This window comes from Perca flavescens, chromosome 17, assembly GCF_004354835.1.
Source record: "Perca flavescens isolate YP-PL-M2 chromosome 17, PFLA_1.0, whole genome shotgun sequence".
NCBI classification, from domain to species: Eukaryota; Metazoa; Chordata; class Actinopteri; order Perciformes; family Percidae; genus Perca; species Perca flavescens.
In genome coordinates this window covers 9,547,009-9,565,068 of record NC_041347.1, presented here as the reverse complement: position 1 = coordinate 9,565,068, position 18,060 = coordinate 9,547,009, and the positions used below count along the sequence as shown (strand labels likewise).

At 41.3% G+C, this 18,060-nt stretch overlaps 1 protein-coding gene across 5 annotated transcripts in view; it reads right to left on the bottom strand.

Annotated features, from left to right (window-relative positions):
• The window catches only part of ltbp1 (latent transforming growth factor beta binding protein 1), a 239,834-nt gene that overhangs the window by 117,154 nt on the left and 104,620 nt on the right, over positions 1-18,060 (bottom strand). For all 5 annotated transcript variants that reach the window (XM_028602867.1, XM_028602868.1, XM_028602869.1 and 2 more), the window contains exons 6-8: positions 11,933-12,130; positions 9,122-9,408; positions 7,136-7,238 (exon numbers count right to left, since the gene is read on the bottom strand). In XM_028602867.1, coding sequence (XP_028458668.1) covers positions 7,136-7,238; positions 9,122-9,408; positions 11,933-12,130 — 588 coding nt within the window. The remainder of the gene's footprint in view (positions 1-7,135; positions 7,239-9,121; positions 9,409-11,932; positions 12,131-18,060) is intronic.

Below are 18,060 nucleotides of genomic sequence, written 5' to 3'. Positions count from 1 at the left end.
TACAGCGTCGATGGGAGTTGACCTTCTTGAAATTAATTATTGTACATCTTCACTAAGATTGGGACTAATAAAGTAGAGTTTGCCTTGTAGAACTCAACCAGGTGCTATTTTTTTGGTCCTTATGCATCCTTGTGTAATGGCTCTATTTAGAACGAGAGCTTTTCTTCCAAATATGGTATGCTCATGAATATTTAGATGAGCTGTGCGCTGACTGGTTGAGGAACCACTCACACATACATTGGAAACGATACAGCAGGTCTCATATTTCAGACAAACACACACACACACACACACACACACACACACACACACACACACAAAACTGTTGCCCGGCGCACAGCGCACAGCACACACACACAAACACAGACAGACACAGAGCTGCGCACACACACACAGACACACTGTCTGTTATATGCCCAGACATGCCCGGGCGCGGTTTCGACACTTTCATTACAACTAGTGTAGTTGTAACGTTACCCTTAGGACATTACAAACCTCCACCAAAGAATCACAACTCACCTTGTAGCTAGTAAGCGCGGGGAGAAGAGAGTGAACCGCTGCAAACATGTCCTCTGCCAGTGCCTCTGCAGCGCTGCGTTAGATCAATAACTCCTGCTCCATTTACTCGTTCTAAACCCTTCTCTCTGGGCCAGTAGTCTATTCCGTTGGACAGTCTGGAACACTGCATTTACCACCGTGGTTCATTTTCAATATCCTTGCAAAACCTCGAAACTTTCTTCTTTCTAAAGTACACGGCGCAGCTCGTGTGTGAGATCCTGACAGAGCTCCAGCTCAGTGAGTCTGTAAAGGGGGAGAGGCCGACACGGAAGGCAGCAAACCCGGCCGGCAGCCGCCACCTGTCCCGGCAGATTTTGGAGCCAACACTGTCTTACCCAATTTGCAATTAGCCATCCATTTTCGTAAAACGGCCAATATTTGAGCTTTACATTAGAGGTGTTGAATTTAATCAAATAATCGAGGAATTGCATCGCGGACATGGACCATGCTGCATCGATGCAGTGGCCCACCATAATGGATTATAACGCAATGATGTCGCTCGTTAATTTTCCAGCCGCGGCATAAACATTCAAATGAAAAATAGCATTCTCAGTAGCCTAGCTAACCCGTTTCTCACACACACACACACACACACACACACAGAGAGAGACAGACGGAGACAGGCAGACACACAAACAAACAAACACACACAGACACACACGCAAAACGGCTGAGCAGCGACACGGAGAGTGGAGAGGATCGCAAATCGAGAAGAGGAAAGAAAACACTGAGAAACATCTAGAGACACTAGGATATTTAGCTTGGAAACGATCTAAGTGGAATAACGAAGCTGAAGAGGTGTAGCTACATTATGGCAGTGTTTTAGAACAAACGTTGTGCCTGGCTAAAGTCGGAGCTAATGGACTAGATAGCTAAAGTTGGAGCTAATGGCAGAGAGTTGCTGGTTCGGAGGACGCTGATTTTGGACCGGCGAGGACGACAGCGTGTTTCCCTGCTGAGGAGAACTTTGCCGTAGCTGGTGACTGTTTTTGGTTTTCGTGTTTGAGCTGTGTTTCTTGGACTAACAGCTAACTGCAAATTGGATTTATATGTGTTTGCTTCACTGAAGATAACGTCCTGCTGGCTGCTGCACGTCCACATGAGATCGCAACTTTCTTTTTTTTTTCTCTCGGTGTAGGTGTGGGTAGGTGTGTGTTAACACAATGGTTTAATAGGATTTGAACTGTTTCTCAGTTCCGGGTCTGACTGGAGCCTAACAAGAAGAAGCGTTGAGTTCATCCATTTTATTCCTTAGAGACTGAACATTCCCCAGGATCATCGAAGGCATTACAGTCTCTTAGGATGAGGTCTGGTAGCTGCAGCGTGATGTCTGACACACCAGCTGGCCTCACAAGGTTAAGTTGCAGCAGCTCATTTCTGCTGTATTGCCTCCTGGCTCCGCTGGCAGTGTTGACTTCCCAGATTAGCAGGAGGACTAGCAGGAGTGATGGCGCAAGACAATAGAAGTCCATTTTCGATAACGGTAAAGAGCACCTTGTACCTCTGAATCATGTCAAAACAGCCATGAAGACACAAACAAACAGAAGTAGTAGTACCACGAGAAGATGCCAATCTCTCAAACCAAACTCAGTCCAGCTTCTCACTGTCAGTCGCACTGTGCCCAAGGATCGCAATTTTATACTCCTTTCCAAAGTGAGTGGTAGTCATAAGAATATACATATACATAGGAATTCATATTGTCACACCTCTACAGAGGCTCACAAACCTATCTCTGTCCTCTCTATGCAAGTAGATCTCTGTTATGAGTGTAAACTGCATAAATAACTCACCAATATCACAGACATCAGGTTCAGTTTACTGGTCATGAGAAGTACTCCCCAGCCTGGAGGTGTAAAGTTGTAAAGACACCAGAATTTCCAGTGAAGAGAGAATGTAAGGATGTAGGATGTAGTTATAATCTATGCATACTAGGGACTAACTGCATCATCAATCTGAACCAATACTTGTGGCTCTAATGACTTTCCAAACCAATGGAAGAACAATAATAAAGCGTAATCTTCTGAGTAATTTAATGATATTAGGTTTATGTTATGTCATCAGCTTTAATGACTCCAGCTTAATTTCTGAGAAATCAGGTGTTATCTGTCGATATTGCATGGCGGATCGCTCTAAACACTCTAATACCACCAATAAGCCTCAGCTGCTGTTTCTATGGAGACAAAGCCAGTGGGAGACGCAAATCAGAGCTGTAGCAAATCCAAAAATCTTTGTCACTGCAACAAACTCAGTGACTCATCTAAAATTGATCCAGAATCTGAAAGTGAACTCATGTAAATGCTGAACGTATTCTTCAGCTTAGTTTATACAAGCTCAGTGATTGGACAATTCTTATAATCACACCTACTGAGTCATAGTTCACTTTTCTGCTCATGTTTTATGGTCTTTCAACTTTTTATCAAGGAACCACATATTTATTGCCATCGTTGCTCATGTGTTGCCCTGATGATTCAGTAGTCTAGAACAGACACAGACAGCAGCGAGTGTGTAGCGGTATGCAGGTTTCTCATTGAAATCAATCAGGTATCTTGGAACTTTGCACACGGAGCTCTCCCAGGTAAAATCCGAAATATGTAATAAAATAGAGGAGAAAATTGCCGACGTAACAACTACTCTAAGAGGGGAAATGGCTGCATTAAAAGCCGAAAACGACTCGGCCATTAACACAGTAAAAGCACAAATGGAAAGTCAGAATCGCATACTGAAGGAGATAGGGGCGTCTGCCTCTGACACGTCTGATACCGTAGCGGAGTTGCAAAACAAAGTTAAACGCCTCACTAACCAAGTAGAGCAATTGTCTGATAAATGTGTGGACTTGGAGGGACGATTGAAGACCCAGAACCTCCGAATTGCCGGGGTACCTGAGGGAAAAGAAAGAGGGAAAACTACGAGAGACTTTGTGGTGCAGCTGCTTAAAAAAGCTCTGGATTTAGCCAAAACCCCGGTAATAGACCGAGCCCATAGAGCTCTGAAGACGCGCCAGGATGATGGCCAAGACATTTTATTGTGAGGCTACTCAACTGCCACACAAACGGAAAGCTACGGGCAACAGGAATCTGACATACGGAGTATATATATATATATATATTTTAAATATTTGGGGATCTACCGCAGACCGTGGTTAAACGCCGAGCAGCATTCACCCCCGCACGGAACCTATTATGGGACAAACCGGGAGTGAGATTCGGGCTTCTCTACCCCACTAAACTGAGGATAACACTCAACGGGACAGAAGCGGTGTTTACCGACCCAGAGGAGGCTTGTCGATATGCGGAGCAGCACTTCGGATCCTCAGGCATCTCAACTGGATGGCGACAACTGGCTGTGATTGTAAGCTCAAACTATTGATAATTGACATCTGTTAAGAGGTGTAAGGTTTTGTATGGGCCTTTGGACATGCAGTAAACGGGAGCCTTTGTGGATGTGTATGGCTCTCATGTACATTAAATCCCTCTTTTATTAGTTAAGTTTGCCTAATACCAGCCCCTCCCCCTCTGTAACTATTTTGTTCTCTGTTTATAATCTCTTTAATAACGAGGATGGAGACAGCTTCATTTATTTTTTGTTGCTTAGCTTGGAGGATTAGGCTGCATACATACTGTGTGTGAAGTATGTACAAGTCTGACTTTGTTTTTTCCTTATGACCTTGACATGTCATAGTAGGAAATGCACAGGTGTGTTCAAAACCATTAATGATGGCTGCATTCCACTTAGGAGAGGCCCTCGTATTGTGCATGCTGACTCACTGAAATAGCTTACTGGGACACTTGATGGAATTGAGCCATCGTTAAGGTTATCAATTTCAGCTGTGCTTTTCCTTCTATGACAAGTCAAAATGTGTGCTTTGAAAAACGCCCATTCTATAAGCTGCTTAGCTACTGATTAGGTTAGGTATAAGGAAGTTAATGATTAAGATCTCAGGTTATGGAGGTTGCACCTATGTTATTATTTTGTTAGGTGTGTATGCAGGGGCTTTTCTCCCACCAGTCCAGGTAGTTCAGAAAGTTAGGATGATAAGTGCTTTTTGTGTAATGTTAGAATGGGGGTGGGACGGGTGGAAGCACTGCTGAACTCGGGACTGTGATGAGTTAGTGAAGAGGAAAAGGAAGCCAAATAAGATCATAACAAATTACCATCTCAATGCAGGATACGTTCGATAAAGACAAAAATAGAAGAGAGGTGACCTTTTGTACCTGGAATGTGAATGGGGTTAACGAACCAGTTAAAAGGGTCAAGGTTCTGTCCAACTTAAAAGCACTTAAAGCTGATGTGATCTTCTTGCAAAAAACTCATCTGAAAAATGATGCTCATAATAAACTACGATGTAGATGGATAAGCCGAATATTCCACTCTAAGTTTTCTACAAAGGCAAGGGGGGCGGCCATATTGATCCGATAAATTAAAATCTCCACCGATAATAAGATGTGTAGTGGACATGTCTGGGATTGAACCTAATACCTTTCTAAAGAATTCTGGACCGTCGTGATTTGGGCCATATATATGTAATAGTGTTATTGGGATTGAGTGCATTTGCCCCATGACCATAACATATCTCCCATCTTTGTCCTGAATTGTGTTTTGGTGCCTAATCCACAGAGGCACAAGGTAAGGTTGCGTGCTAAGCCCTTTATTGTCTGCTTTGGCTTTGGAACCACTAGGGGAGACCATTAGATGCCATCCTGATATACATGGATATAACACAGAGTATACGGGAAAAACAAAATATCCTTGTACGCTGATGATATTCTGTTATTTATATCCCAACTGAAAGTTACTATGCCAAATGTTTTAGCAGTTATTAAGCTATTCGGCACCTTGGCTGGATACAGGATCAATTGGGGTAAAAGCGAACTGATGCCCTTAAAGCTAGAAGATTATAATTGGCTCCGGTCCCTCCCTTTTAAGATAACATCAGAAATTACTAATCATTACTAAAAAAATTAAGCTCTATATTCAAAGAAAATTTTCTTCCCCTTTTTAGACAAACTCAAAAATAGAATTCAGTTCTGGTTGACTCTTCCATTATCCCTAGTGGGCAGGGTGAATACAATTAAGATGTTTTTTCTCCCACAACTACTTTGCCTCCTCCAACACATACCAATTTTTCTCTGAAAGTCATACTTTAAAAAGTTAGACTCAATAGTTCTTCCCTTTGTCTGGAATTATAAATCCCATAGAATAAAAAAACATTTTTGTAAGTCCAGATCACATGGAGGACTTGCACTTCCAAATTTTATAAATTATTATTGGGCTACATCTATCCGTTACATTGTATTAGTGTTAGATGATACTGCTTTGTTGTCGAATGGGCTGGAGATTGAGCGAGAGGACTATCTGCCATACTCAATCGGTGCTGTAATTTTATCTCTGATTCCTCTTAACAGAACATGTTACAAGCACAACCCGGTAATACATGACACAGTAAGGACTTGGAAACAGATATCAAAGAACTTAAAACCCAGAGCAATCTCTCCCTGGTTGCCAATAGCAGCAAACCCTTCCTTCCCTCCTTCTTGTCTTGACACAACCTTTGATATGTGGAAAGATCTCGGTGTTCGTAACGTAGGGGACTTATATATAGAAGGATCATTTGCATCTTTTCATCAGGTACAACAAAAATATGGTTTACCCAAACACCATTTATTCTGATTCTTTAAAGTAAGAAATTATGTAAGAACACATCTTCCTCAGTTTGAGAAAGCAGGGCCAGATAAGCTGGATGACTGCGTAGGTGAGTTAAGGAGGTCAGATCACAATATATCCTGTTTATATGATAAGTTTTAAGAGATAAGCCGACCAAATACTGCCACTGTTAAAGCGGATTGGGAAAAGAAGTTGGGTACGAACATACAAAATGACCTATGGGATGAGAGTTTAGCATATATCCGCAAGTGCACGTCATTGTCTAATACAGTTTAAAATCCTACATAGGCTACACTATTATTATTCTACGATCTTCCCTGAGCTCTCTCCTCTGTGTGACAAATGTGACTCATGTTGGTGATTTACTTCATAGTTATGTTCTCTGTTGCAAAATACAAGGTTACTGGACTGATATCTTTAGTTTCATGTCCTAGGTGTTACATTTTCAAATTGTCCCAGATCCAGTTTTAGTAATCTTAGGGATATCCAATGAAGCAAAGAGACTGATACTGGCGCAACAGCACTTCTTGGTATATTGAATTCTCACTGCAAAGAAGTGTATCCTTTTATTCTGGAAAAAGAAAGAGGGACAAACACTGAGGCTCATGAAGATGATGGACACACTCCACCTTGAGAGGATCCGGTTCATCCTTAAGGAGAAACTAAAAGACTTATCTTACAGGACAAGCAGTATCCTGATCGCAGTCCGGGGTGGGTTATTGCGGGTAGGAATTAGGGCCTCTCATTTGTTAGTTTTTTGTTTATTTATTTATCCTTATTTCCATTCCTTATTTTCGTTTGTATACTGTAAAAAAGAAGCACTGTAATAACAATTTTGTAACTTGATTTTTTAAATTAAGCTTCATAATAAAAATATTTGAAACAGAAACCCAGAGCCAATAACAGCGGTACTTACATTGTTTCTTTGGACATTTCTGGCATTTGTGGAAACCCCAGGACGTCCCGATGGTCCCACAGCACTGCTCCTGCTTAGTGAGACCTGGCAGAGCCTTCCCACACTGAAACACACACACAAACAAAGGGAAAGAGACATGATTAGTTTCATTTCACTAAAAATGTGTTTTTTCTATTGTCTGTTTCCTCGGTAGGTCGGTCTGATGGCATGGTGTCAAACACACCGCAGCCACCCTCAGTCTCATGGACATACCTGCAGATAACTGAGAGGTCCTGACCTCTATGGCAACAACTGCTCTGCAAAACATGTGACCTGGTGATGGAGGGACTCAAGATTTATAACCTCCAACTCAACATTGTGAATCTTTACAGCGAGAAAATAAATCTGTTAAAGTTTCTATTTTACATCCCTCATCTCCGGGACTTGACATTAAGGGTGGTTGAGTTGTTTTGGCTGGGGCACAACACATTTGTCAATTTCACTAGTAGTACAAGCATTTTTGTGAGAAAAACTTCTGTTTTTGCTGCTGACAGGCTCAGATTATTATTATATTATTATATTAAGTGTCTGACAACATTATGGAAAGGATCCCTACAGAGATAGATCTTTTAGTTAAAGAGTAAGATCATTTTTTAAAACATAATACCATCCGTAAAATTGCGATTGCTAAACCCACCAGACTCCATGTAAATAATTAGTACTTTTATCATCGTAAAACACACTTCATTCTAAGTGGACAGAAACTAAATAAAACTATCAAAAGCCGTCTTGGTTCATCTTTCCACTGTTCCAACAATCACCACTCTGGTTTGGTTGAAATAAACCCTTTTTTATTTTTTTATTTAACCTTTATTTATTCAGGGGAGGTTCACTGAGAGGCAGCCTCTCTTTTGCAGGAACGCCCTGATCACACAGTTGGACACATTCACAGCTGGAAGCTGCCCAGCACAACCACAGTCTGATCTGCTGGCCACTGAGCAGCTCCACTGGAGCGGTTGGGGTTAAGGGCCATTAGTGGTATTAATGAGGGAGGGACAAGCACTGCTCTTTTACTTTCCCCACCCAGATTTGATCCTGTTGGTCTGGGGATTGAACCAACAACCTCCCAACCTCAAGCTCTCTTCTCTAACCTTTAGGCCACCACTGCCCAAATCCTTAATTCACCCATTTACATGTGGAAATATGCTGGCTCTATACACGCTAAAAGTCCTGATTATTTACATGGAGTCTGGTGGAGTTTGGTGATGGTGATTTCGAGGCTGTTTCATGTTGAGTTTTAGTTTCTTTAACTAAAAGGTCTATCTCTGTAGTGATCCTTTCCATAATGTTGTCAGACACTTAGAATAATAATATGAGTCTGTCAGCAGCAACAACAGAACTTTTAGTGGACTCTAAATGCTGCTGAACATTAGTCCTGTAGGGTTACATTGCATATTATTACAAAAAAGATTGTTCACATCAGTCACTTAGACACCAATGCATGTGGAAATATGGTCCAGGTTGGAAAAAGAACGAAATTACCCATTAATAATGTGCACTTTGGTCTCGGTCGTAGCTGTCTTTGCAGCAACATCAATACATACATGTATACAAGGCAACATCAATAAACACTAATCCATATACATGTTGGCATTGATTAACATAAATTTAAAATGAAATTATTTAAATTTCACTTAAAATAGGACTTTTATATTACTTAAAAAATATTTGTGACTGCCAAATTGTAACTAATCAACATGAATGTGTCATCCTCAACTCTTTGTAAAACTTGCTGGTCGTCATCAGAGCAAGTTTTCCTCTTCATCATCTTCATTGTTATTACGTGCAGCCTAAGATGAATCTGACCACCCAGAGTTTACACATTTTCCCTCCTATTGAGAGGCTTGATTGCCAGTTTCAACTCAACTTATTAGAAAATCTTTGGTTGCATATTATTTGCTATGTAAATCTTTCTTGTTAAGCTAACAAAAAGCAGCCATTTCTGACCTGACTCCCTGCCGTCTCCTGGAAGCAGCGGCCCAGGGTGTTCTTGGAGCTGATTGGCTGGTAGCCATGCGGGCTGGGATAAAGCATGTTGTAGCCGTGCTGCTGGATCTTCTGGCTGCTCTCTGAGTGCTGGTAGGTGTAGCTGGTGGAGGAGGAGGAGCCTGCCTGGGAAGCTTTGAGCTGCTGCCCGATGTTGTGGTAGTTGTCCAGCTGAGACACCTGGTGGACCTGGACCGAGGCTTCGGGGGGATGCTTAATGTGGATGTTGACAATGCTGGGGCTGAACACTGGAGGCACATGGGACACATCAGCAGACAACTATTATATTGCATAATCAGGAATTGTGGGTAATACTGTGTAACATTTTAAAGGGAAACTCCACAGATTTGACACAAGATAGGTTTTCTCATCCTGAGCCTGTGGTTAGAGACTCTGGGGAGCTTTGTCAAGTCTGATGGTGCATTCACATTACAGCGGGCTTCCTCCATTATTGGGAGTGTGGTGTGTTGTGACAGGATTGGCAGAAAATAAGCTCTGTGGCAGACAAACGTTTATGATACTTCTACGTTTTGTTCAGCAAGATAATCTTCAGAAGTGAACACCACTGTATGATTTTTGAAGCGTAAATGCAATCGCCAGAAGTGAAAAGCCAACATTAAGGCTAGAAAAGAAGTACACCACGGTCGCATGAAGACGTCCCCACCACTAGCTTCCAAGTCATTTTGTGTGCTTGGCATGATGACCTCTGTTGTCACATTTAGCAGATTGTTAGCAACCACCCTTTTTAAGAGGCGCAAGCTTAAAAATTCACGAGTCGTATTTTATGTCCTAGAACAAAAAGTGAAAATGTCTAAATGTTATTTTAATCACAGACCTTATTTCAGGCATCGAACCAAAGCCCGTTGACTTCAAGACGAGGGAATCAGAAGTGCAATAAAGCTAACAGACTTCCGAGATTCAACCCTTTGAGGGGAGAGGGCCGTAGGCGGGAGTTATTTGGTGTGGTGTTCTGAATAAATAACTGACAAGTTTAAATTGAGAAGTTTGGACTTCTAGAATGGAGAGAGTGTGTTTGGTAAATGATACTGAGAGTGAGGCATGGCAGGTGTATGTGCAGCAGTGCAGCACCACGACGTTCTACTTCAGTATAAGAACCCTCTCAGTGTGCTGTGGTAATCCAAAAGTAATTTCCTAGATTTGTGTTTTACATTTAGAAATAAAACACAATAGTCCTGGTGCCTGCAGTGTCTTCTCTTTCAGCCTGTAGCTCCTCTCATTCAGCTGTCTGCTTGTTACTCTAACAGTCATACTTTGAGATGGGGACAGCTCTCTATTATCTACAACTACCATATCAACTGTTTTCACTGTCAACTGTCACAAAATGAAAAATGTAATAAAACGCTGATTATAACTTTCTAGAGGGCAAGGTTTTTGTGTAACCAACAGCCCAAAGTGAGAGAGGTTTAGTTTATGACATCAAACAGGCGAAGCAGCAACACGTCACATTGGAGCAGACGGGCCCACAGAATGTTTTGCATTTATGCTTTAAAATTGTTGTCAATACATCAACTAATCGTTTTCATGTATTTTATGGGATTTCAGGTGACAAATACATTGATTGATTGTTGTACTACAAGGGAAGTTAACATTATGGAAATGCTCAAATAGATCGAGGGATAAATACTCTACTGTTGATCAGTATGCTGTATTGTGGACTGTTTTAGAGCTGCCATGGACACTAACTGGATTTTAAATCCTAAATGTAGGGTGTGCATCAGTTTGATCAATCGGAGCCTCAGCTGTAATCTACAGGCTGCATCTTGTCCAGCACGACACAGCTCCTCCCCCAAAAGAAAATCCCATAGGTTGTTTTTCCGAGCAGCAATTACGACTCATTAAGATTCATAGTGGTGGTAGGAAGTGAAGTAACGTCTGATTTGAACCCAAACCTCCATCTTTTTATCAACTTAACTCCAAACTGGGACCGTTTCACTACGTTACCCACGTGTTTAAAACCGCGACCGTTCTCTGGTTTAGATATGAGGACAGAAAATGGGTCAGATTAGAGGGAGGAATAAAGGTCCTACATGGTCGTATAGTTTTGCGGGCTGGTTGCTCTGACGGACTGTCTACTGAACTGTGGTCATTCAGGAAATGTACGATATATATGATCTCCCAAGTGGTGTGTCCCTTCAACAACCAAACATGTTCAAATATAGTATGGGCCTTTTACACATTCTGTGTACCTGTTGTAGAAGCAATACTTGCTCACTCTTACACTAACGCTTTGCAGCAGAACCAGCTAAAGTTCTCCCTCTCTCTCTCTTTCCATCAACCAAGAGTCAGGTTCTGTCAGAGTTTTCTGTCTGTTTAAAGAAAGTTTTACCTCACCACTTTTGCACCAAATGCTTGCTCATGGGGGGAACTGTCTTTGTAAATTATAGAGTGTGGTCTAGACCTACTCTATCTGTAAAGTGTCCTGAGATAACTCCTGTTAGGAGCGGATACTATGAGTAAAAGTGAATTGAATTAAATTAAGAAATCATAAAAAAATGGCAAAATTCTGAGACACTAGTGCCTGGTGGGGAGACTATTCCAATGACTACTGAAAAGGCTCATGTGAGTTCTAACTATTTCACAGTTAAGTGCAGCCCTTGCAATGCATGACTCAAACATGTATCCTTTACAGGAAGTTCAATAATAAATAACAGGAAAAATGTCACTTGTTGCACCCACATTTTCCATCTGGATCACAAGCCCCATAGTTTAGCCTTTACTTGTCCCGCTATCATCCCAGTTCCCATCACTCACCAGGGTTGTGGCCGTTGCTGTAGGTCAGGGGCAGGGTGTGTGTGGAGTGGACCTGAGACTGGCTGTAGCCGCCTGACGGCTGCTGCTGTCCATTCTGAACAGCCATCTGGCAGAACTTTCCAGTAAAATCAGGGGGGCACTGACACTTGTCCCTGGTGCTGCACTTCCCGCCATTCATACACGGCAGGTGACACACCACTGAGAAGAGAAAAAAGAAGAAGTAGATGATGTCGCTGCACTGAGGCCCCACACAATCTGAATTCACATTAGACTGACTTTTCCACAGACACAAAGCAGAGAAAACAGCTTCAGTTCCCTGTCAGAAAGGTAAAAAATATTATTTATAATATTTTTGGTTGGCATGATTGAATATTTAGCATAACATTCCCGTTATAATGTAAGGTGCGCACCTAACATTATAGAACATTCTTCCCACAGTATATTGAGAACGTTTTCAATGTACTATACTGCCAAAACAAAGAAAAAGACACCGCTCTTCTCTCGCTTGATGCAGAGAAGGCCTTCTATAGGGTTGAGTGGACTTATATCTTTAACGTTACAGCTGCATTTGGTTTTGGAAATACTTTCCGTAACTGGATCAAACTATTACAGCTCAACCCTATAGATAGATAGATAGATAGATAGATAGATAGATAGATAGATAGATAGATAGATAGATAGATAGATAGATAGCACTTTATTGTCCGTAGACACAGAAATGTGTCTTGCAATACAAGCTCCAACAATTATAACACAACAACCTAAAAAGCTAAAAACATATAGGCATCATAAAAAAATTCAACACATGGGAAGAGTCCAGGGAGATTTTGTCAGCCAGTCTGACGGTGTGCAGTACGCAGGGGCGTAGCACAAGACCCTGGGCGCTATGCATATGCAGTCCTGATGGGCCCCCATGTTCCTCAACACCCCCCGCCCTCCCCCAATAAAAAATAAATAATAATCGGGCCTCTGTACACATGAATCTGTAGGCCTAGCTGTTTATAGGGTAATAACTATTAACTGTAATGCTTAGAGTAGCCTGATAACACACATTTCAAACCTCCTTTCTCAACATTCTCTAGCCTACTTTACTGTGGTTACTACTACAGTTGGTTGGTTTTCTCTGTACCTTTACTTGCCAGCCTGCGTACTATGGTGTCTCTCTGATCATCTGTTAATTTATCTGGCCATAGTCCTGGTCTGCACTGCTCTGCCTAACTTTAGTGTTATTTAACACCTTTCAGTCAAAATGGCTAAAGATGGTTTGCTTTAATTTTGATATAAGCTCACCTTGTCTCAAATCCAAAGAGGAGGATGAGGGGTCTGTTGCTCCCTGGTGGGACAGTTTCTGAAACTGAGGGTTTCACAACTGTGTTTCACAATATTTAGGACCCGAGCGCCGACAGCGGCGAAGGCCCTATTGAAACTGAAGGAATTATTGTTTCTTTCTATTATTATTATTTTCCCGTCAAATGAATTGGCTTTTTGAGGGGCTTAATATATTCAAAAACTCACCAAATTTGGCGGCCGCATCAAGTCTGGTGAAAATTTACGTATTTTAAGGGTTTCGGGAATAGGCGCACAAAAATGGCTCGCTAGCGCCCCCTAGACAGTTAAGAAAATTGAGCCCCTGCAGTGCGTTTAACGTAGACTCACGAAACTTGGTACACATATGTAACATGTCAAGATGTACAAAAAACTTCATTAGAGCCATACCCTAAACCCAATAGGAAGTCCGCCATTTTGAATTAAATGTTCGAAATTAGTGCGATTTTGGCCATTTCCACATGTCGTACTTTAACGAACTCCTCCTAGAGATTTCATCCGATCAACTTCAAACTCGGTCTGTGCCATCTTAAGACGTTAAAGATGAAAAGTTGTTAAAAGAAAAACTTTTCGTCATAGGGCGTGGCCGTGGCAGGGCGGCCATTTTGTGCGTTTCGCCGCCGAAACAGGAAGTGGGTGTAACTCGAGTGTACGTTGTCCGATTACCTCGAAACTTTTCACGATTCATAAGAGTCCAACCCTGAGGACAAATAAAGGCCGATATTTACTTAAAGTCATAGCGCCCCCTAGTGGCAACAGGAAGTAGGCCTAAAAGTCAAGGTGCTATACTTTAACGAACTCCTCCTAGAGATTTCATCCGATGGACTTCAAACTTGGTCTGTACCATCCCAACACCTTAACAATGAAAAGTTATTAAAAGAAAAACTTTTCGTCAGACGGTGTGGGCGTGGCGTGGCGGCCATTTTGAGTGTTTAGCGATGAAAAAAGAAGTTGTTGTAACTTGAGTGTACGTTGTCGTATCTGCCCGAAATTTCTCACGATGGACAAGGGTCCAGGCCTGAGGACACTTACAGGCCAAAATTGACTTTTGGTCATAGCGCCCCCCGCTGGCAACAGGAAATCTGCCTTATATGACAAACATCATCCGATTTGCATGAAACTCAGAATGTGTGGTCTACGTGTGATACTGAGCCGCCCCCTATAACATGGCCACACCCACTTACTCAGGCCACGCCCCCTTTCATAACATTTGAACCGTTTAAGGTAGAGTCTTGTGTGAGGTGTCATTGAACTCAGCAGTCCATCGCTGCTCGCAGCTTTAATAACATCTGCTTCTACTGAATCTGACATAACTATAATGTTGACATGATATGTATCTACCGATTAGCTACCAAGCTATCTATGACACTGATTAGCCTATTATTGATAATTATAGACATTATAGCCTATTCATTTAAAATTAAACATGTTTTAAATTAGGCTATTACAATGGTGTGTTATATGCAAACAGCATTGTTAATTTATTTAGCCTTTAGCTCAGATTACATGTATAACCAAATTATTATTTGAAAGTGTATGTTCTGCTCTTTCAATGGGTTGTCTCAGTCCGTTTTTAGCACTAACAGTCGCGGAGATATTCAAGGAGTTTAGCACTATGGATTTGGTTTTCTAGTTTGTGCTCACCTTTCTTTGAAAAGAAGTCAGTTACCACTCATTTTGTTTTCTCTCCTTCTCCTGTCTTTCCTTTCTTTTTGGTAACCTGATTTGGCTTTCTTTGAGAATTTCTACAGCAGAAGTTTGCGCTCCACCAGATGAACAAAATGCGTGCAGATGGACTAAACCATTTGGCGCATTAGCAAGGGGTGGGTGAGATCTTTTTTTGTATACAAAATGTAGTCAGTCAATCAACCAAGTTATTCAGCCAATACACTAACTTTACATTTCATCTGACATGCATTAGGAAATGAAAATATCCAGGTGAAATAAAATATATTCCAGACTTTTCAAGGGCCCTCTCTCCCCTTGGGCCCTGGTAATCAGTATTGGTTTTACCCACAGTCTGACGCCCTTGGCAGTACGTGGCTTTCAGTGAGCGTGTTCTCCACTGAGTGGCCCACCAATTTGGAACAGATTCCCAGGAGCCGTCGAATCCTGGCCTTCAGATGAGCTGAGAGGCCCCCAAACCACACTGCCCCTCCATACTGCAGGATGCTTTGAATTGTTGGCACAAAGAAAAGAGACAGAATTTTGCTGCTTGCTCCAAATGACCTGAGTCTCCCTATTACCTATAACTGAGGTAATGACAAATTAAGTAATGTCTGAGCCCTTTAATATTACAAGAGGTTGCCCCCAGGGTTGACCTCTATCACCACGTCTGTTCATACTAGCTATTGAACCACTAGCAATAACAATTATATCTAATAGGCAAATACTGTGGATTACAATTGGTAGAATAGCTCTTTTTGCTGACGACATAATTTTATTCTTAAAACAATTAAACACATTCATACCAGCACTGTTAGATCTAATTGGCCTGTTATATCTCCAGATAAACAAGTAAATGCTTCAAAATCATCACTAATGCTGCTTAATGGAAATAAAAGACAATATATGGACCAATGTTTGTTTACTTTCAAGCACTCATCTAATTTTACATATTTGGGCATTAAAATAACACCTCATTTAGAAACTACAGCACCAACAAACTATTTTAATTCCAAAGGCCAAGGAAACTTTATCAGGATGCATAGTATTCTGGATCCATGAAATAACTGGCCTTTAAAAATAAAAATCTGCCTGCCTCTATGGGAATTTAACTTAGGAGTGTACTCACTTTTGTTGCCAGCGGTTTAGACATTAATGGCTGTGTGTTGAGTTATTTTGAGGGGACAGCACATTTACACTGTTGTACAAGCTGTACACTTAATACTTTACACTGTAGCAAAAACGAAATATTTACTAAAATGTGAGGCGTGTACTCACTTTTGTGAGATACTGTAAAATTGAATCTATTTGTTTTAATTCAACTATGAATGATTTGATATTGTCTGGACTGCAGCTGCCTAAAATGAGCTGGCAGTTATTAATAAAAGAAGCACGAGCTGAGGGCCAGAAAGCTCTCAGCACTCGGTGAGCTCACCTGGGAGAGAATATACCAGAGGAGCTGGAAAAACACCACTTAAATCCACTCTCTAGGGACTGCAGAAGGCCAAATGGCATACACATACAACAGGCTGAATGATTGAGATTTAAAAAAAAGAATCCTCATAACTCATTCCCTAAATATTTTCTGCTATCACCAAACTGTCATCAACTGGCCAAGTACCTTTCACTCCGCCTTGCCATGAGCTACATTTTCTCCATCTGCTGAACTGAACAAACTGAAAAATAGGTCAACACCTATTTTTTATGTGCTCAGAGAAAACAATAAGGAAACAAATTCTTCACACACGTGTGACAAGAAAACTTATCTTTGCCAATACACCTGAGCATCGAAGATAGTGGAAATGATCCTTTCAAGAAAAGACAAAAACAGGCGCAAATATTCTGGAGAATTGTATGCAATTTGTGGGGGCTGAGGGTCCAAGACTACTCTTTTAATTCAAGGTTTAAATGTGTTTTAAGTTTGAAACATTTGCAGTTTTAGCAGTAACATCAGTTACCATGTGCTGATGTCAGCACAGATTTCCAAAAATACTCCCTATGTTAACAGATATTGGCAAGAAGTCCTAAATTCCCAAGAATTAGTATAAAGAAGACTGCAAGCCATGCTTGCGGCTTGGTAAGGCCAAACATTTAGCTGTAAAGCAGTGCCTTGAGCTAAATGCTATTGGCTAAGTATGTGTATAAATACAGTACATTTTTCATTGCTCCCAATGCACTTACACAGCAATAGACATTAGAGCTAAGAACAAGGACAAAAAGCTAAAGCAAATAACAAATATAGGTTAAGAATAGACAGAACTATTATGTGCGTATGTGACATAATAGGTGTATATATAAATATGTAAATATGTAAAAAGCAATAACACAAAGTAACATGCCTGATCTCACACGTCATGACCTGGCTCAGGTGGTGACAACAAAAAGGTGACAACACCATGTTAAAACAACAATTGTTGTTTAAACAACAATTATTAAACCAAATTGAACCAAATTAGACCAAATAAACTCTATACAGAATGGGATGTGGACATCAGTGAAGTCAGTGGTGCAGGGTTTGTATGAGTGACAGAGGTGTGTGTTGGTGTTGTAAAGTGTAAACTTAGCAAAAGGCAAACCTAGGACAACATATCCTAACCAAACCAAACCAAACCAAACCAAACCTAACCCGGAGACAGCCAGAGCAGAGAGAGAGAGACAGGATACTGGAGCTAAATTAACCTTAGCACACCGGGCCCAGATGAGCTGAGTTGCTCTAATTAGTGAGCTGAAAACAGGAGGCTCAGGTGAGAACACACCTTGCCAACTACACCATAGGGGCTCCACAGGGTACAAGCCAAGTGTTTCTGTAAATTGTAAAGAATATAAATACTGTAAATAAAGATATATTGAATGGAAAGACATGGAGGCAATGGTTATGTGCATAATATGCATCTATACATGTGTATATATATGTGTATATACAGTATGACTCATATAGACAGTGATATACGATATGAGCAGTATACAGTATACTGCTGAGGTAATCAGGGGACTGAGTAGGTGGGTGGAACAGGTCAGGTGGGGAAACTGGAGGGAAAGGGGTTTATAGGAGGGCAGGTGGGAGTGGCAGGGTCTGAAATGACAAGAGAGTTAGTGTTTGACAGCCAGACAGATTATTTTAAGAGGATGGAAGAATC